At 40.1% G+C, this 21,742-nt stretch overlaps 1 protein-coding gene across 1 annotated transcript in view; it reads right to left on the bottom strand.

Annotated features, from left to right (window-relative positions):
• LOC126098652 (carnitine O-palmitoyltransferase 1, liver isoform-like) overlaps window positions 1–21,742 on the bottom strand; it is a 201,462-nt gene that overhangs the window by 48,560 nt on the left and 131,160 nt on the right. Inside the window, exons 8-9 of the mRNA XM_049910601.1 lie at window positions 12,572–12,776; window positions 10,686–10,793 (exon numbers count right to left, since the gene is read on the bottom strand). Coding sequence (XP_049766558.1) covers window positions 10,686–10,793; window positions 12,572–12,776 — 313 coding nt within the window. The remainder of the gene's footprint in view (window positions 1–10,685; window positions 10,794–12,571; window positions 12,777–21,742) is intronic.

Genomic DNA, 21,742 nt, shown 5'->3' with positions numbered 1-21,742 from the left:
CTGTATCACTATTAGGCATAAGAATAATACGAATATAAACATGACACGATACGCATATTCTTCCGCGTTTGCTGTTGTCTCACTCTAGTTTCGTAGTTTATTAGGCAAACAGGATTTAAATGAGATAGCAGCAAACACGAAAGAATACATGGCAAAATGTTTATATTCGTATCATTTTTATGGTGAAGAGAATACTGTATGTGATTCACTTTTCATCAGGTTCTTATTAGCAACCATCACTTCTCACAGGTAGGAAAAAATTCAGAACGTAGAGTTGGCCATATTGACAAACATCCCAAACAGTCTTGCCAGTCGGATTTTCATAGTACATTATAATTCTGCTACATTCGAAGATGAACAATACGGAATTTATATTTACTTCGTTGGATAATGTATGAGAATGCAGTGGTCGAAACTCGGGGCGGAGAATAAAAGCTTGTCTTCCACCTTTTTTTTTTAATTTATTTACTGACGCAGAGGTTTTGGTGCCAGTATTTATCTTTGTGCCTACAAAGCATGCCCGTGTAGCGCTACATATATTTGACGGCAGAAGTTAGTTGTGGTGGCACGTACCAACATTTTTCATAACTTCCGCTTGCTTTGCACTCGATTCTAAGCCGCAGGCGGTTTTTTGGATTACGAAAACCGGAAAAAAAGTGCGGCTTAGATTCGAGTAAATACAGTAGGTGAGAACACCGTTATGCCAAAAAGGCACTCTACATATTGGTGTAAATATTTACAATAATCTGCCTAACCATATTACCTGTATAATGTTTACTGTATATATGATTCTTTGCTAAATTGCTTAAATATCTAGTACCTAGGAATGCAATACAAACTGTATTTTATGTTGTAAAGACTTAACCATGTCCAGTATCCTTGTATATACTCTATACATGCAGAATTATAAGGACTAAATAAATAAATAAATAAATCTACTGTATTTCAGCCACTGGATTCTGCACCACATACTGATCCAACTCAAAACATCATAGTGACATCCACACCAGTTGTGCCATCAGTTACAGTGATGCACTCATAGAATGATGTTTCACATTGCCACACAGCAGTGTCTAGTGATATTAAGTCCAATGTGAGTGTGCTCCCAGTCCCTCCACTATGCCAGTCCCACAAGAACAACAGACTTTCCACCCATTGGCTTTCGCAGTCCTCCTGCATCATGTTTGCAAATATGAGACCCATAGATCAGATGCTCACATAACACCAGCTGAATTCAGGAGACATTTTCACAGAATGACTTATGCTAGTTTCCTTTCAGACACTTTGCTGCTACTCATCTGGCAACTACAATTGCTACCATGTGTTCAGCTAACCTTAATTGCTCCCAGAGGACAGCCATTATACAAGCTGCTCCAAGTTGCCAAAAGAGTGCACACTGTGTTCAACACACATGCCACAGTTGCCACCACAACAATCCTGGTTTCTACTATAAAGGGGAAAAGTTATAAATGAGACTTGGAACCAGCAGAGGATCACCACTAAGTTGGTCACAACTAGTAAGGGGACTGCGTGGTCAGGGGTTCACAGCACTTCTGTGATGACAGAGTACTCTTACCTCTCATGTATGACACAGACGATAAGAATGTTGAAACCTAATTACAACATGTTCCAGATGATTTGACATGGCATACTAATCAATGTACACAGCAAGAATCAGCAGGGAGAACCAGTATTTAACTATGGCCAAACCAGCTCATCATTGTTTGGCCAGCTGGACATTATGTGACACCTAGTCTGCATCAGTCAAATCCATCACCATAACTCTGCTGCTGCCGGGTTGCAAACCAATAACCACCACATGTCTGACCACGTTGGGCAGCCAACACTTTGTGAGCTGCCCATCCCTGCTCTTCAGTATAGGTCGAGACTTCAACACCAGGTGGAACAGCGCTACCTTCTGTAGTAGAGAAGATGTGGTGGCTGCTGTGACTGCAGTGTGGCCCCATCCTGCTGTGTGAGTATGCCTCACATACCAGAGACATCAGTGCAATGCCTGTACATCATTGCCTGCAGCTACAAAGCCAAAATATTATGAGGGAACTCTGGGCTGCACCAGAAATTAGAGTATACTTGGAAGACTGCCTAAGCTGAATAACTTAACAAAGACCTACTATAAACAGATTTCCCACACATCTCCCCTGACTCCCAAACCATCTATGGATCCTATCACACCCATAAGTAGACTCAAACCCATCCTGATAAGCAAGAGCTTCTCATGTTTCCCTCCAGTTTTCTCACAGCTACCTCAGACCTGCTACATTTTGGAATCCAATGGTGACAATTCTGCTTCTACTTTCATTACTACTGATTACAGCTGATCCATTCCAGGCCAGTCCAATGAATCAACACTTTGCTGCTATGCCACCTCTGCCTGATAACTGCCAAGCACAGCCAAAGGCATCCATTTGAACTCTCCCATACCACCATCAAGAAGCTAACCAAGCAGAGACACTGCAACTATGGATCACTTCTGCAGAGAGCACATGTGTATACCACACCCTTCCATCCTAATCTTGTAGTTATGATATGCCTCAGACAGATAATTGCTGGTTTCACAGATGTTTTGTTCACAAGGCTATGAAATGCATGAAACCATGTCACAGTCAAACACCAAACATGTTCTGGTTTAGGCACAACAGATTGTGACATCTATCCACAGCACCTACCACAGAAGAACCATCATTGCCCTATGATACACATGCCATGTAGAGCTACTCACCACGCCGACAACTGCAGTACAACTCCAATACTGTCACCTCCAGTGTGACTACATTCCATTACATCACAGAGGCTGTTCATGACTGGCCATTCTTCAGGCTTAGCGTTTTTAATCAACACAGGAACAGACTGCAGCACACTGCCAGCCATCTACTACCCTGATGCCAAACAAACCAGTACAGCCACATTACCGTATTTACTCGAATCTGAGCCGCACTTTTTTTCCGGTTTTCATAATCCAAAAAACCGCCTGCAGCCTAGAATAGAGTGCAAAGCAAGCGGAAGTTATGAAAAATGTTGGTACGTGCCACCACAACTAACTTCTGCCGTCGAATATATGTAGCACTTCGCAGGCATGCTTTGTAGGCACAAAGATAAATACTGGCGCCAAAACCTCTGCATCAGTAAATAAATTTTTTTAAAAAAAGTGGAAGACGAGCTTTTTTTCTCCGCCGTGAGTTTCGACCACTGCATTTTCATACATTATCCAACGAAGTAAATACAAATTCGTATTGTTCATCTTCGAATGTAGCACAATTTCAGTGTACCACGAAAATCTGACTGGCAAGACTGTTTGGGATGTTTGTCAATATGGCCAACTCTATGTTCTGAATTTTTTCGTATCTGCGAGAAGAGATGGTTGCTAATAGGAACCTGATGAAATTTGAATCACATACAGTATTCTCTTCACCATAAGAATAATATGAATATAAACATTTTGCCATGTATTCTTTCGTGTTTGCTGCTATCTCATTTAAATCCTGTCTGCCTAATAAACTACGAAACTAGAGTGAGACAACAGCAAACGCGGAAGAATATACGTATCGTGTCATGTTTATATTCATATTATTCTTATGCCTAATTTGTACGCGGCGGTAGCGCGCACAAAAGCAAGCCATGCCGCGAGCCGCGACAGGCCATAAACACGCACTATCAGAATGCGACAAACAATGCATGACACAGTGCAGTAATGCATTTTCAGCTTAAGAGTGACGCAAACACCTATAACAAAGAAAACAGCATTTATCAGATCAAAGCAAAATAAGCAATCGATTCAAACCAGACGAAGCACGTGAAAAAGGAAGGGTACCCGTATAAATACGGACGGAGCGCCTGACGCATAGCAATGGCTACGTGGTAAAGCTTAACTGCTAAGCTTACAACTCGAACCAAACTACTGTAGCTGTATCGTCATTCATTCGACCTAAATTGTGTCTCATATTACAATGGACCAACTTTGTTTCGATTTGGAGGTGCGGCCTAAAACTTTTCTCTTCCCTTGAATTTCGAGTCTCAAATTTCAGGTGCGGCTTAGATTCGGGAAATTTTTTTTTTCCTTTATTTTGAGTCTCATTTTTCAGGTGCGGCTTAGATTCGAGTGCGGCTTAGATTCGAGTAAATATGGTAATGGCAGTCAAGAAAGCTGTCATGCGCATGTGCTGTCACAAGACTTTGGTGTTTGACATTGGTCCCACTGATCACTGAAAGTGGACATTTGTATTAACTGACATGACTTAACCTGTTTTGGGGACAGATTTCCTTACACAGGGTGCTTTGACTGCGGATTTACAGAATGCTTGCCTGATACGTTCTGCCAATGGTCACACTATGGCCAGTGTAAAGGGTCATTCAACAACACACACCAGTCACAGGGTGGACAACTTAAGTATTTCTGCCTCAAAGGACCGTAGGGCACAGTGGGTGTCCCGCCATCACAGGTTCCTATCCAGACTCATTACACAAGAGCCAAGCATGAAAGTACCAGGATATGCATGGAGGATAATGTGTTATGAGATATTCTAAAGGTGCCAGAATGTGAATAACAAAGCAGCCTGCAAAAGTCCTCAGAAACACAGCAGACTGTGAAGTCACACAAGGTGCGTGCACACACACACACACACACACACACACACACACACACACACACACACACAAGACTACAGGAGATCATTTTTGAAGAGATGCTGCAGGATGGAGTCACGCGCCATTCAGACAGCCCATGGTCTTCACCAGTCCATCTAGTATGCAAGAAGGGCAGTTCATGGTGTCCTTGCAGCAACTTATTGGATGCTGAATGCAAAAAGAACCTCAGATAGTGACCTAGTACCAAATATATAGGACTTCACAAATTCTCTAGCAGGTCAACTGCTTTTAGCATGTTAGTTTGCCAAAAAGCACGTAATCAGATTTTAATGGAAAATGATGACATATCTTAAACCTCACCTCAGAGATAACACAGTTTTGACTGTTTGAATTTTGGTTATGCCTTTTGGGCTCAAAAATGTGATCTAAACATGGCAACATTTTTTGGATGAAGTTCTAAGGGGCCCTCCCTTTTGTTTCAGTTACCTCAGTGACACACTACTATTTACTGAAAAATGCACTTAAGGATGGTGCAACTGAGATTAACTGACTACCGAAATACACCAAATGGGACCAACTGCATCATCAGTATACCTATGGTAACCTTCCTTGGCTGTCTAGTGTCAGCATATGACGTCACACCCATCCTTGGGAAGTTGGATACTTTATGTGCCTTTCCAAGGCCACAGAATTATTGACAACTGAGGCACTTCCTCAGCATGGTTAATTTTCACCATCACCATCTCCCAGGATCCACCAAAACAAAAATACCTCTCACAAATGCACTGACAGGCCATAACACAATAGGAAAGCACCCCTTCCAGTGGACACTACAAATGGAAACTGCTTCCAAGGACTTGAAAGATAGCTTCATAAATGCTGTGGCACTTGCTCACCCCTCTCCTGGCATTCACTTAGCTTTAGTTGTTGACACCAGCCAATATGCTATCGGCTCAGCACTACACCAAAAAATGAATGGAAATTGGCTTCCTCTGACTTTCTCCTTCAAAACATGCAACCCAGCCACATGCCAAATATGTTGGAGCTCTTATGACAGGGGTCTTTTAGCAATCTACTGGAGCATTCAACACTTCTGCTCCCTTGTTAGTGCCCTTCTTGTCACCATTTACACTGACCACAAACCCATCATGTCGGTGTTCCAAAAGATCAGTCACACGTGCTCTCACAACAATTTAGACATGTCAAATATGTCTGCCAATTTATCACTGATATCTGCCACATTCATGGTGCTGATAACATTGTAGCTGAGAACTTTTCTCACATCAGCAGCCTAATTCTGGGTTTGAACTACAATGATCTCTCCCATACTCAGTCTTCCGATCAACAACTTCAAATGTTCAAATGGTTCAAATGGCTCTGAGCACTATGGGACTTAACTTCTGAGGTCATCAGTCCCCTAGAACTTAGAACTACTTAAACCTAATTAACCTAAGGACACCACACACATCCATGCCCGAGGCAGGATTCGAACCTGCGACCAAAATGTATCTAGAAACAAACCAAGGCCTTACATCATGCTTCAGTTCAGGCAGATTGTTTTTGACAGCATCCACAACCTGGAGCCAATATTACATCAAACAGATGACTGATCAATTTGTGTGGCTTTCAATCAGGAAAGATACACTTGCCTTGGCTTGCACATGCATATACTGCCAACACAACAAGATTGGATGCCATGTGTATGCAAATATGGGACATTTTTGGGCTTCAGTCTGGCTACGTCCAGATTGACTTAGCCATCCCTCCTCCCCCATCTGAAAACTATAGATATATATTCATGGTGGTGGACAGATGCACACTGTGGGCAGAGGCTGCTCCAGTCAACAACATATCTGTTGATATGAGCACTAGAACATCCATTGAAACATGGTTGGCTCATTTTGGTTGCTTTCTCCACATGACTACAGACGTTGGGTGACAGTTTGAGTGCAACCTTTTCAATGAGCTATCAAAACTATGCAGTTAGCATTATCATTTTACCACAAGCTACCACCCAGCAAGCAATGACATTGTTGAGAGATGGCACCACACTTTAGAAGGCAGCTTCATGTGCCACAATGATACCTGAACTCAAGCTTCGCACCTGGGTCTTCTACGTCTATGAACAGCCTTCAGAGGAGACCTCAGTTGCTTGTCAGCAGAGATGGTCTACAGTGAACCTGTGCACATTCCAGCAGATTTCCTTGCCCCATCATCACTAACAGATGAGCCACAGCTTTCCCGTTTGGCACAGTCATTGTGAGAACACATAGCATGGATACATCAACCTCCTTAATCACATCATGGATCTCACCTTCTTGTCACACAGAAGGCACTAGCAGTCTGTTCTTATGTCACACTTCTACATCTACATCTGCATCCATACTCCGCAAGCCACCTACCAGTGTGTGGCAGAGGGTACCTTGAGTACCTCTATCAGTTCTCCCTTCTATTCCAGTCTCTCAACCACGCTCTGCTACAATATCCCTACTCCAGGCCCTTTGTGGTTCTACAGAGAGACGAACACACAATTGATATAGTTTGAAACAGCAAGTACACTAAAGTCTCCACAGGGTGGGGTTAAGCCTACTTGGGTTTTATCACCAGTTTCTGATGGTGTAATGATGACATGAGGGAACCAACACCTCACACTCCTGTCACACTGTCCCCTACCAACGACGCACATTCTGACCTCCAGGCTCCAACCAGCTGTCACACCTACTGAGTTATGTGTCCATTCCACCCAGTTGTCCACATAATGAGCTGATCACAAGATCAAGTTAACATTTCCCTATATATCAGATGCTCTGCACTTTGCGTAGGTGAGTGGGAAGGGAGGGGGAGGGAGTGACTGCATGGGAGTGAAATAATCAACTAATCAATATGTGACAACTGCAGTTTTTCATGAGCTTCTCATGCTCTTAGAGCTTCCTGTTCTGTTTAGCTTGATTGTGTTTTCACAGGTGGTATTTGCCTGTGTACAATAAAATGAAAATTATCATGCCAATGCTTCATGTATGTGTTTTATATGTAGATGGTAGTGTTCCTCAGACTGTTCATTTCATCCTTTCTGTCTTCTTATTTCCTACTTCAACAATCCTCTGTCATTCCATCATCTTTTAATCTGTCTCGTAAAAGTGTAGAGTTTTCAGCATTGATCATAATAACTGTGTTGCTGTAAAATAGTAATGCACTAACTGGAGTATGTTGTTGTTGTTGTGGTCTTCAGTCCTGAGACTGGTTTGATGCAGCTCTCCATGCTACTCTATCCTGTGCAAGCTTCTTCATCTCCCAGTACTTACTACAACCTACATCCTTCTGAATCTGCTTAGTGTATTCATCTCTTGGTCTCCCTCTACGACGTTTACCCTCCACACTGCCCTCCAATGCTAAATTTGTGATCCCCTGATGCCTCAGAACATGTCCTACCAACCAGTCCCTTCTTCTTGTCAAGTTGTCCCACAAACTTCTCTTCTCCCCAATTCTATTCAATACCTCATCATTAGTTATGTGATCTACCCATCTAACTGGAGTATAAATGATGATAAATGTGAAGATTTTTGGAGGGGCACAGACAAATTCAGATTAAGCATGTAGCAGTTAAGACAGATAACAGAATGCTAAGCTGGTTAAGCAAAAGTCAAGAACTTTTCACCACCCCCAGTGAAACTAAGCATAATGCCTCACAACAAATTTTATACATCTTATACACAATAAACTCAGTACAGAATCACTTTTCTTACAATACGTCTGTTTTCTGGCAAGTACAGGGTGATTACAATTAAAGTTAAACTTTCAAACCACTGTAGAAATAACACCACCAATCAGAATGATGTCAAATTAAAGCGGAATATAATCAGAGAAGGAGGAAAACGCATGGAAGAAGAAAAGCAAATAGTTACAAAATGTAGCACTAGATGGTGCTGTAAACATCATAATTTAATAGTGGTGAACTAAAAATGACAAATGAATCATACAACAATGCCTAGGGTGTATGTTTGATGTTAAAAAAACTGTTCTACTCTGTCCGCATGGGTGTACAGGTGTGATAGCCCATCCATCACAGCAACGTCATATCACATCAGATGGGAAACATTTTTTTTTAATTGTCCTGAGGCCAAAAATCACATAAAAAGCATCAATCAAAGTCAAATCGGATTATTAATTTCCATTTGAATGATGCAAAACATGTTCAATATGCTGTCCACCATTTTCTGCAACAAGTTGAAATTGAGAAACAGCGTGTTCCACAACTGATCAAAGTGTTTCAGGGTTCACGTTCAGAACATGTTGTGCTATGCATGCCTTCAATGCAGCTAAGTTTGCAGTTGGAACATTGAATACAATGACTTCCAGAATGCCCCACAGCCAGAAGTCACATGTATTAAAATCAGGTGATCAGACAGCCAGGCTGTAGGGAAATGGTGGCTGATAATTCTAGCATTTCCAAAATGGCACTTCAGCAGCTGCTTAACTGGATTTGCAATGTGCAGAGGTGCACCATCTCGCATAAAAATGATCCCATCCACACATCCACACTGTTGGAGAGCTGGAATGACACGAATGTGTAAAAGACACTTATAGCACTTACCAGTGATAGTACAGGTAACAAGATTGGAAGCATCCATCTCCTTGAAAAAATATGGCCCTATGATAAATGATGCCGTAAACCCACACCACACAGTGACCTTTTCAGGATGAAGTGATACTGGTTTATTTGCGTATGGATTTTCTGTTGCCCATATTCGACAATTCTGGGTATTGACATATCCTGTCAGATGGAAGTGGGCTTCGTCTGTCCACAAAATCTTCCAAGGCCAATCACTGTCCTCTTCCATGCAAGCAAGAAATTCTAAAGCAAAGGGACGGGAGGCCGAAGGGCACGCATTTAAGCTCACGCAGGCTGGCATGAGGTCTGGAACAGTTAAAGGAGTTAAGTCTAGTAAAAAAGTACGGAGCTTCTGGAATACTTAACTTTAATCCATAATTGGTGAACATCGGTCTGACGGTACATGCATCACAAGATAAATAGCAAATGATAATGGCACCTTGCTAGGTCATAGCAAATGACGTAGCTTAAGGCTATGCTAACTATCGTCTCGGCAAATGAGAGCGTAATTTGTCAGTGAACCATCTCTTGCAAAGTCAGCTGTACACTTGGGGCGAGTGCTAGGAAGTGTCTCTAGACCTGCCATGTGGCAGCGCTCGATCTGCAATCACTGACAGTGGCGAAACGCGGGTCCGTCGTATACTAGCGGACCGCGGCCGATTTAAAGGCTACCACCAAGCAAGTGTGGTGTCTGGCGGTGACACCACAAAAGGTCTCTCTCACTGGCAGGTCAACAGGAAGCAACTCATGCACATGCGTAATTTTGAATGGATAGCAAAGAAGGATGTTTTGTACAATTTTACGCTCATGCGTATGTCCAATGTTCGGGCAATTCTCCATGCACTACATGTTTGCACATCACCAATCACCTCCTCCTGCATTGCTGTAGCCACTGCTTCCACTGACGTCAAATCAATTCGTTTCCTTCCTCTACCAGGTTGCACACCAAAAGAACCTATCTTTTCAAATTTCTGAATCATTTTCTCCAGATGCATGGCAGTCATCAGACCAATGCCTTTTTTCAAACCTTTCAGTGTCTGGAACTTCTGCAGAGCAGCCTGTGCACAGTCAACATTCTTGTAATTCAGCTTTACAAGCAGAGTGCGATCGTGCATTGGGGACAGTCATGGCAAACGTCGCAGACACGAAACCAGGAAAAGCTGTGTATCCGGTGTGTTTATATCAGCTCAGTGGGTTGTGCACATGACAGGTTTTACATATTCAGACACATACAGCGCCATCTATTGATAACATTTTTTTTTCCTTCTTCCATACGTTTTCCCCCTTCTCCAATAATATTCCAATGCAATTTGACGTGATTCTGACTGGTGGTGTTATTTCTACAGTGTTTTGAAACTTTAACTTCAATTATAAAAACCCTGTATTTACAATCAGATTCAAATCATGATGTTTAATTACAGGACACTTTAATGCATAAAATTAAGTTTGAGAAAGTATGAATCTGACTACTTACATGTCCGTTACTCCCAACACAAAGAGTAATTGATTTGTCAAACCAACGGTCATAGCCTTTGCCATGAAGTAGACTGCAAGCAAACTTGTCAAGTTTGCTGGGATCTTCCTGAAGTGTAATGAAAATTTGTAACATTAAAATCACAGCACATCATTTCAGAGTACACACACACACACACACAGGGAAAGAAAGAAAAGGGGGGGGGGGGGGGGGGGGGGAGTGAGGAGAGAGAGAGAGAGAGAGAGAGAGAACTGCAATCCAAATGACATGGAAAGTGAAAAAGGAAGAATGTTGGAGGCAGGAAAATGGCAAGAGGTCAAAGCTGTGAATGAAAGTGAAAGATGGAGGTTCATGCCAGAGGGATTACAAGACTGCAAGATATATCAAAAAATATTTTTACAAAAAGCTCTCTACTTTGGGTTCCACAATTGCTATGAACTCTCTAAAGCTTGAAACTATGGTTCCACATAACAGCTTCTTGGAATTACTTGAAAATAGCCCAATAATCAAGATGCAACTATAAATTTCATGTTTTTGACGTAAGCATAGAGATGTGATTGAACTATGATTTTTAACCATTAAAAAATTTCACAAATTTTAAGGAGCAGATTCCTCACATAAAAACAAGGATAAAGTCCTTATAAACATAATAAACACTAATATTCTTTGTTTTGGAATTATTAATTAAAGTTTATTTTCAATGTGTTTTGGGGTAAGTTTGTGCATTTGAGTTTAGACTTTATTCAGCATTCCATATGCTTGGTAGCAGCTAGTGTCCTCATAAATATTCCATTTAACCATAGCAGCATATTCAATTCATGGACACACAAAAAATTATATTTCTGTAGAGCAATTAAATGGGAATGACTGTGAACAGGACTGCTGTAAAAAGAATGAGTTTCCAGACCATTGTCCAATTATTAAGACAGAATCCATAATATCAAAAAGTATGGATGGAGGTAGACCCAAATTCACTCATATGTATCACTAGAAAAATCCAGTTACCAACACACACATTAGAATATCATGTGATCCTTTTAATAATATGGAAGGTATTTCATAGGCAGTTATTGTACATGTAACATATCCAGTATTTACAACATCTGTTACTTGCTGACCACCAACCACAGCATAACTTTTGACAATGGTTTGTTATACAAATCTCCGACCAGTTGTTTACATGTTCAGGCTTGTTTGAAGATGGGGCAAAATTTGGAGGAGACAGAACAACCAACATTTGTGAGCAGACAAAAATCCTCATTGTAATTTTCAAGCCAGACACCAATAGCAGCTTAAGATTAATCTATGGAACGCTATTGTATGTGAGTGTCTGATAAGTCCACAGGTTCTTCCAGCAGATCTTATTGCTGCAGTCTACAAGATCTTTATTCACGACAAACTTAATAGCACATGTCATTTTTGCCTGGTGGGCCTTCCGTATATATCCATCACATTGTTCACGATGCACTGGGTGATATATTTCAGACACTGTTTATACATTATTTTTTGGTTTTGTATTAGAAACTTGTAAAAGTATTTCTGAGGTACCCTGTATAACATGCTACATGACAATCCTCAGCTACACAATTCAAGGAATCTGGTCATGAAAGCACGAGTCATGTCGCATGAGTTGTAACATGGTTGTTTACGTGGACTGTGGATTAATAGTAAACTACAATGAAGAGTACCCAGTTTTAGCATTATCAATAATATGGTATTCCTTAACTGTACTTGTGGGTCTGTCATCTGATTTGTTACTCATTTCAATATTTTTGCACCTATATAAACCCATGTTCTGTACTTTTTTTTTACCTTAATGTTAGAGAGTAGCTAACAGAATACACAGGAGCGTCACTTATAACAGAAACTTGTAATGGTCAGTTTACCTTATCATATTCAAGAGGCTCTTCATCTAGGGAGACAACAAATGCTGCTTTTTCTATTGTATCTAAGGAGCATTTGTTCACACCATCAGAAAAATACCTCTTCCTGGTTTTTGACCAATGAGTGCGGTCTCCTGCAGTCAATGCTGCAAGTTTCTCTTCACCAGCAGATGGTGATGATTGGTCATTCAGTATCTGCATTAGCTGCCTAGATAAACAATATGGAGTTAAAATTGCCTTTAGATGAGGTAAGCAACTTCAGTATTTAAAGAAACTTAAACTTCACTTTGGTATCTATTAAACAGTATTTTAAAAACAAACACAAATTACCTGTTAGATCTTACATCTAACAAAATAACTGGAAAATGAAATAAGAAAAACACAGCCATAACTCTGCAATATTGATCTGCCTTTATTATTCTTATTTAGAGGAACAAAGAGAACAGCCAGAGTATCTAAATAAGTAGGCAAGAATCTTACTTCATGAGGCAAATAATCTGTTAACAATGATCACACAATGGTTTGTGATGCTTTATAAAGTGTCCACATTTGCAGACAGATAATAGGACTTAGTTCCATCTGTTTTTGCAGAACACAGATTCTTCACAACTTGTTGCAGTTAAGATAATAATATTAAAAATAATTGCACTTGCACTGCAAAAGCAGGTGGAACCCAGTCTCATACAGCAAAATAGCACTAGTTGGTATTTTCTGTGGCATATTGAATGCATTTGACTGTGTGAATCACAACATTATCCTAGCTACACTGAGATTTTGTGAAATTGATGGTACAGCCACCCAATGGATAATGTCATATCTACCAAAAAGAATGCAGGAAGTTAGTTAGTAATTCAATCAGTGTAATCATGGGAGATTCCTCTGTGGGGAGGATTCACATTTGGGTTTAGGCTCAATCTTAGGTCTGCCGTTGTTCCTCATATACATAAATTATCTTCCTTGTAATAGGCAATAAGCAGGGTTAATTTATTTTGCAGATGACATTAGTGTGGAGACATCCACTACAACATCCATTGCTTATATGATGGGAATAGGATACCTGTGACTTGACCAGAGGCTTCATTTCATTCTTGACATCCATGGTGAACAGTTGTGTGTCTTTTAGCTGTTTATATATTTGTCCAATAAAGTGGAAGTCTACTGTACCATGTCATACCTCATTTATATCCTATCCACATCATACTCTACTTCCACACTGGTGATCTTGACAATTTGCAACAACCACATATGACGTAATTTTCATGCTGATATAGTTTCTACACTATGACAATGTGATCTGCAAGTAACCTCCATGTGCCAAAATTCACATGCCATGTCAACAGTTCCTGTTGTGGACAGTGCAGTGTTTCTAAACCAATCACCTACAGTGAACAATTGTACAAGTGATATGCTCCAGTACAATGCTTCAACTTATGACTGTGGAGCCAAACAATCGAGAGCAACAAACAATTTTCTGTGGCATCTCATCACTGTTCTCATCTAGCAAAACACCATGAAACTGCAGAACTGCAACATTCAGCCTACTCAGAGTCATGTTCATTTGCCATAGATGCCATGTCTTTTGCACCACCTGTGAATTTATTTGACCTGCCTTTGATACTGCCAGCTGCCTGGATTCTGAACATTCTCATTATGCCATGGAAAAATCTGAAGCATACTCACTTTTACCTGGAATGACCTCAAGCTTGATCTGCAATTGTCAACAACTAATTTGTGATGATTTGCATCACAAATGAACAATTACATTAAGAACATTCAATCAAATACTGACAATGTATTTATATTGTTGACAACAATGTTGACAGTCTTATGCTGCAGCATCAGTGTGCTTACTTCCAAGCAGTGGCCAAGCCTGACAAACTTTGCCTCACTGCTATCAACTCTGACATCACTGCATCCTGTTGGTGCAGCAACCTTCACACAACATCAACAAACCCCCACCTCCTTGCGACCCATGCTGTACTCACTTGCACCTGTGCAGAAAATCATCACCTGAGTCACCACCAAGTCTGCACAGAACACCATAGGGCACACTGAGATTGGGTATGCGCAGAATGCCGATGACCACACCACACCTAGGCAGAACCGCTTCTACCAACACCAGGCAACATATGTCATCACCACCACCTGGCACAGTAAGCTCCAGCCACAATGACAAATGCCTCATGCACTACAAGGTCCATGTTGAAGCAGCTGACTTCCCAACAGCACCCACAACAGGTTCATCTACCCAAGAAGACTATTCTAGTCACCAAAATGCTCTAAAAAGAAGCAAATATTCTCTCAGTCAATGGACATTGACTGCTACCAGTCTTCACAGCTCTGACTGCACACATGAATGCAATGTTCTCATCGACTTTGACTCCAATGAGTATACTGTGGGATTTCCATCTTCACTCATCCCACTTCCAAGCACTGCATTTTCAATCACACAACCTGCCTCATCACCTCCAACGAACCACATTTTGGCCTAACTCACTACCACTTGACAGCCCACTGATAATGGATGAACCTATGGCACCTCAATTGCACAAAGCTTCCAGCTCGCTGATCACAGTGCACTGATCCATGATCTGCACCCTACAACTATTATCACCCCGAGACCTCATATGGATATTCTCTGTTAAGCACATTATACAACCGGGCCTATGGATGGAATTCATAACCACTTCAATGACATGCTGGCTGCATAATATGCTGCACTCCTGTACTTTGACACAGACTGCTGCATCAGGCATGACACCAGTCCCACCGACCAGTCATGAACACCCTATGTCCAATCATCCACACTCCCTGCTCCAACCAGCATCTGTGTTGTCAACAATCCTGGACACACAATAAAACACACCCACTGGTAGAAAGCATTTTACCTCACCACCAGGCTGCCCCACCCCTGGCATCACCAGGAACACCCCTCAAGCTGTACAGCACATAGTCACTACATCTCTCGCATACCACATCTCTTGCATACCACTCACTGCCACTCAGCTCAAACATTGCCCGCTGCTGATCCTCACATGGCAACACCACACCCACTGGTTACATCCACCTTGTTTCACAATTGACTTCAACACATCTACACATACTGACAATGCTCTGCAATGCCACACCCAGAATTTGCCACTTTCAACTGCATAGTTCACCCTTAACTGCCACTGACAACTTCAGCACCTCTTCCCAATATATCACCGTAGCAATGCCAGACTCTGTGATGACATCTCTGTGTAAACCAATGTCAACCATAGCCTGAAACGGATCAGTAATTATCCTTCCTGCCTCCTCACAGGTCCCAATCCACCACCGATGTCCACCGCACTGCCCACATTCTTCGAAGTTCAACCCGGCCAATAAATTAGTGACTTACATCACTCACACTGCACTCTACATATGCCATCACTTTAATCAGATCAAAGTCTCCCTGGCATGCCAACATTTGCCACCAACAGCCAGCCCTCATCTCTTCAGTCCTACCACTGACATCCTTTGTTGATGCACCAAACACTTGCCATGTCAACTACCATGACACCACATACTCAACACTCATACCACATCCACTGTGACTTCCAGAAATGGTCCAGGCATTTCTTGCAAAAGTTCCAACTATGGCACGACCAGTCATGCTCATCTGCACATCATCACATTGAGAGATGGTACTGTCATGTCTTACAAAGGTGTGAGCCATGGCATGACTGAACATGTGTATCTATGCAACTTCTCTTCTATAAATGGCTTACTTGTGTCTCATGAACATACCAGCCCTGGTGCAAGCAATCATGTACCTACTACACACACAAATGTGAGTTTCATGGAGGTCCTGCAGTGCCGTGACCAGCCATGAGTTAATACTGCTGTGAGTCATGTTAATTCAGTTGAGCAGGTTACTGCTGACTGAAATGAATTCTCATATGAGTGCAGTGCCCGTTGCTACAATTGGGAGATGGGGATTATACTAGATGTGGTCTGTATCTGAATAGGAGAGGGAAAGATAGGTTGGCTTGGCTGAACTTCTTGGAGTAAATATACAGGAAGGGGGGGGGGGGGGGGGGGGGGAGACCGTCAGATCCCTGTGGTTACTGGTGTCAGTGGGGCACCTTTTTTAGGTTAGAATCAAGTTTTGGGGCATCCTGTTTCAAAAGAAGTCACTATAACAGAAAAGCCCCATAAGAATGCACAGAAAAGTGAGGTTAGCTTATTCCACCAAAATATTAGTGGATTAAGTAATACAGTAGCAGAGCTTCTTGCTTGCTTGCAAAATCTAGAGGGAGACATAGACATCATATGCCTGTCTGAGCACCAGATAACCATAGGGTTAGATAAGTTATGTATAAAAGATTACAGTGTAGCAGCTTACTCATGCAGAAGTAATTTGGAAAAAGGAGGAGTTGTTGCATATATTAAGACAGAAAACAAGTTCAAAATCACTGACACAAGTAGATTTTGTAGTGATCAGCACACAGAAGTGAGCTCTTGTGAATTAATGCTGAAAAACAGTTCACTTTTAATTGTAACAGTATACAGATCCCCATTGGGAAGTTTTGATTTATTTATGAAGAACCTGGATTTCTTACTGTGCCGCCTGTCAGACATCAGCAAGCAGTTGATAGTCTGTGTTGACTTCAATGTAGATTTTCTAAAGGATTCTGTTAGAAAAAATTATCTGGAAATCGTATTTGGATCCTACAATTTGCTCTCAGTAGTTAACTTTCCAACACAGGTGGAAAAAAGAAAGTAGGTCCCTAACTGACAATGTTTTCTTTGATGAAGCCCAAAGCAAGAAAATAACTGTTCACCCAGTAACAAATGCTCTCTCTGATCATGATGCACAGTTCATCAGTATGAATGACATAGTGCCTAACAGTGTGGGTACACCTCAGTGGAAGTCAGTTAGAATCATTGATGTCTACAGGGCAAATGTTTTTAAGATTAGTTTACAAGAAACAACCTGGGATTAAATTTATAAAGAACTAAGTGCCAATATAAAATTTAATCTATTTCATGATAAATTCATATCAGTATTTGAAAATAGATTTCCACATAGGCTAATCAGAAAGAACATTAAACAGCTGTATAAAAAACCATGCATTACTAAGGGGGTTAAAGTACCTAGTGAAAAGAAAAGGGAAATGTATCTTTTGGCAAGAACAAGTAGAGACCCTGCAGTAGTTGCATATTACAAAAACTACTCAAAATTACTAAGAAAGGTTATTAAAAAATCAAGAAACATGCACATAATGTCAGAAATCAGTACATCAGACAACAGAGTTAAGGGAATACGTTATATAATGAAGCAAGAGACAGGACAACCAATCATAGAAGACGATAACATTGTATATAATTGAATGGAAGGGTTATAAATGACAAGTCACAGGTAGCAAATGTATTTAATAATCATTTCTTAAACATAGTAGAAAGCATAGGGACCAACAGTTCAAGAGAAACATCACAGCAATATGTCGAAGAAGTAACTCTCATAAAATTACATTATATAAATGTACCACCAACTTCTACTTCTGAAATTAAGAGGGTCATACATTCTCTCAAGAATAAAAGCTCTTCTGGTTTTGATGGTGTTTCCAATAGAGCACTAAAGATTTGTTCCCATATAATAAGTCCGGTATTATCCAAAATATGTAATGCATTACTAACTCAAGGCATTTTTCCAGAGAGACTAAAATATGCTGTTGTAAAACCCCTCTTTAATAAAGGTGATAAGAGAGAGGTCAGTAACTATCAATCTACTTCACAGCTGACATCAGTTTCCAAACTTTTTGAGAAGGTTGACAGTTGTGAAGAATAGTATCTTACCTTGACAACAATAATATCCTCAGCAAATCACAGTTTGGATTTCAGAAGGGTTGCTCTACTAAGAATGCCATTACACGTCCACACACCAGATATTACAAGCATTACATAACAAAATAGCACCAGTAGGTATTTTCTGTGACCTATTCAAGGCATTTGACTGTGTGAATCATAGTATATTCCTAGATAAATTGAAGTTTTGTGGGACTGATGGTATAGCCAACCAATGGATCATGTCATATCTAACCTAAAGAAGGCAGAAAGTTGTACTAAGTAGTAACTCAACCAACAGAATCCTGAGACATAATTCTGACTGGGGAGAAATCATGTATGAGATTCCACAAGGCTCAATCTTAGGTGTATTACTGTTTCTCATATATTTAAATGATTTGCCATCTAATGTGCAACAAACAGAATTAGTTCTTTTTGCAGATGACACCAGTATTGTAATCATTCCCAGTATACACACAAAAATTGAAGAAATGGTGAACAAAGTTCTTAAAAGTATCATTGACTGGTTTTCTGTGAATGGTCTCACCCTGAATTTGACAAAGAAATGTCATATTCAGTTCTGCACCTCTAGGGGTACTGCACCAGTGACAAGTGTAACACATGGTGAAGAAATAATGCATAGAAACATTTTTGAACTCCTAAAACAATTTAATTCAGCCACATTTGCACTTCGAATCATAGCAAATTTTGGGGGGAGAGAAATCAGTCAGTTGACATTTTCTGCTTACTTTCACTCAGTAATGCCATATGGAATAATATTCTGAGGTAAGTCACCTTTAAGAAGGAAGGTCTCCATTGCTCAAAACCATTCGGTAAGAATAATATGTGGTGCTCACCCGCGATCATATTGTAGACATCTGTCTAAGGAGTTGGGCATACTGACTACTGTTTCACAGTATATTTATTCCCTCATGAAGTTTGTTGTAAATAATCCACTATAGTTCAAAAGGAACAACGAGGTCTTAGGACCTCTCCTATTCCTCATATATGTCAATGATATGAGCTGTAATAGTCAAATGTTGCAGTTTGCAAATGACGCTACCCTTATTGCCAAAGGACATACAGCCGCAGAAGCTCTTGGTGCATCAAATTTGATGTTTGAAGAAATAAAAGAGTGGTTCGTAATAAACAAAATGAAGATCAATGAAGAAAAAACCCAACATTTGATATGCAGTCTAACCAACATTGAAGACCAAGAAACCGTGGAGACTGTCAGACTACTGGGCTTCAAGATTGACAGCAAACTCTCCATGAATGATCACACTGCATATGTATGCACCAAACTTTCTTGAGTGATATACCTCCTGAGGAAGCTGAAGAGAGTAATAACTGACCAGTTTCTCACAACTGTCAACCATACACTCTTCCACAGCCACATTAGCTATGGACTGTTGTTGTGGGGACACTCCTCAGGCAGCAAAGATGTGTTGTTATTACAAAAAAAAAAAAAGCCATCAGGATCATATCCTCTAGCAAAAGACTGGACCACTGTAAGCCTATTTTCACCAGGCTAGGCATAATGACTGTTTTTAGCTAGTATGTGTTTTTCTGCCTCATTTATATAAAAGAAAATCAAAGAAATTTTAGCATAAGACAAGAAATACATAATCATGACACTCGCTGTAAGAGGAACATTGAAGTGCCAAGGTGTCGCCTATCAAGTACACAAGACAGCTTTCCAACAGTCGCCCTAAAAATGTACAACCAACTGCCTCCAGAAGTGAAATCCCTGCCACCTGAATTATTTAGGAAAAAAATTGCTCAGGACTTGAAACAACATCCACTATACTCCTTGGAAGAGTTTTTCAACAGCGGTTCTAGTGAATTGACAAAATAATAAATATAGTTATGTTTTCTATATAATTTTGCCTAAATTTAATCTTCTTTTTATGTTAACTGCACATTTAATATTGTGTTTTACTTAAAGTACATATTTTGCCAAAATGAAACTTTGTGTGTATGATCTACATGGACTTGTAAACATTTTGCTTTATGGTATTTTCATTTGCTGCTATGAAGTTTTACTTTCATGTTTAGTTATATTTCATTCCCTCTATGTTCTATGTGTTTTTGTGCACTGCATAAATATTTTCTTTTATTTGTAATATAAAATTTGTATATGGTGTTGTATAAATGTGAGTTGATAAACATTGTATTTGTGACGTAGTCTGTCCAGCCATGGCTGGTAAACGACGAAGATACAGTAATAAAGTAATAATTACAATAATAGAAGAAAAAATGACATTCATAACTTAACATTAAGGTTGTCTTCAGCACAGAAAGGGGTGCACAATGCTGCAACAAAAAATTTTAACCACTTACCCAGTGGCACGAAATGTCTAACAGACAGCAAGGTAAAATTTGAAAAGAAACTGAAAAAGTTTCTCCTTGACAACTCCTTCAATTCTGTAGAAGAATTTTTATGTTTGTAGTATGTAATAGGTGATGGGTAGGAATTGATAACTCAGTCTGTATATCTTGTTTTCATTTCAGGGGCAGGGGTACGTAATTATATGGTGATGTGTAGAGTACAAATAGAAGTATGAATTAATTTGCAGTATGAATGTCAAATGACGCATTCCACATCATGGCAATTTATTGTGCAAAATGACCCACGGAGCATGAAAGTAACTAACTAACTGCTTCCACAGTCACTGACGCCACTCTCATCTTCCCTTCAGTATTTCACACTAAGTCTTCCATACAATGTCGTACCTCATTTATGTTGTATCCACATGTACTCAACTGTTACACTAGTATCATAATCAATCCAAACAAACATAAATTCAACAACAGAAAAACTGATAAACAATCTTCTTAAAGATATCATTGACTGGTTTTCTGCAAATGGTATCACTCTGTTTCAGAAAGACACAATATTCAGTTCTGCCCATCTACAGGTACTACACCAATGGAAAATGTAACACATGGCAAGGAAATAATGAGGAGGGTGGAAACTTCAAAAACTTTAGGCATCTATGCTAATTAGAATTTAGACTGGAAAAAGCACATTTTGGAACTCTTAAAAGAACTTATTTTAGCATCATTTGTACATAGGATCTTTGCAAATTTTGGGGAGAGATAAATGAATAAGTTGACATATTTTGCATATTCAATAATGTCTCACACAATAATGTTCTGGGCTAACTCATCTTTAGCAAAAAAATATTTGTTGCTCAAAAACATGCTTTAACAACAACATGTGGTGCTCACCCACCATCATCTTGTAGACACCTGCTTAAGGTGTTAGGCACTCTGACTATTGCTTTACAGTATATATTGTGAAGTTTGTTGCATATAATTCGCTGAGTTTAAAAGAAACAATGATGTACTTAGTTACAA

Source organism: Schistocerca cancellata, chromosome 1 (assembly GCF_023864275.1).
Source record: "Schistocerca cancellata isolate TAMUIC-IGC-003103 chromosome 1, iqSchCanc2.1, whole genome shotgun sequence".
NCBI lineage: Eukaryota > Metazoa > Arthropoda > Insecta > Orthoptera > Acrididae > Schistocerca > Schistocerca cancellata.
This window is presented reverse-complemented; position numbering and strand designations above follow the sequence as displayed.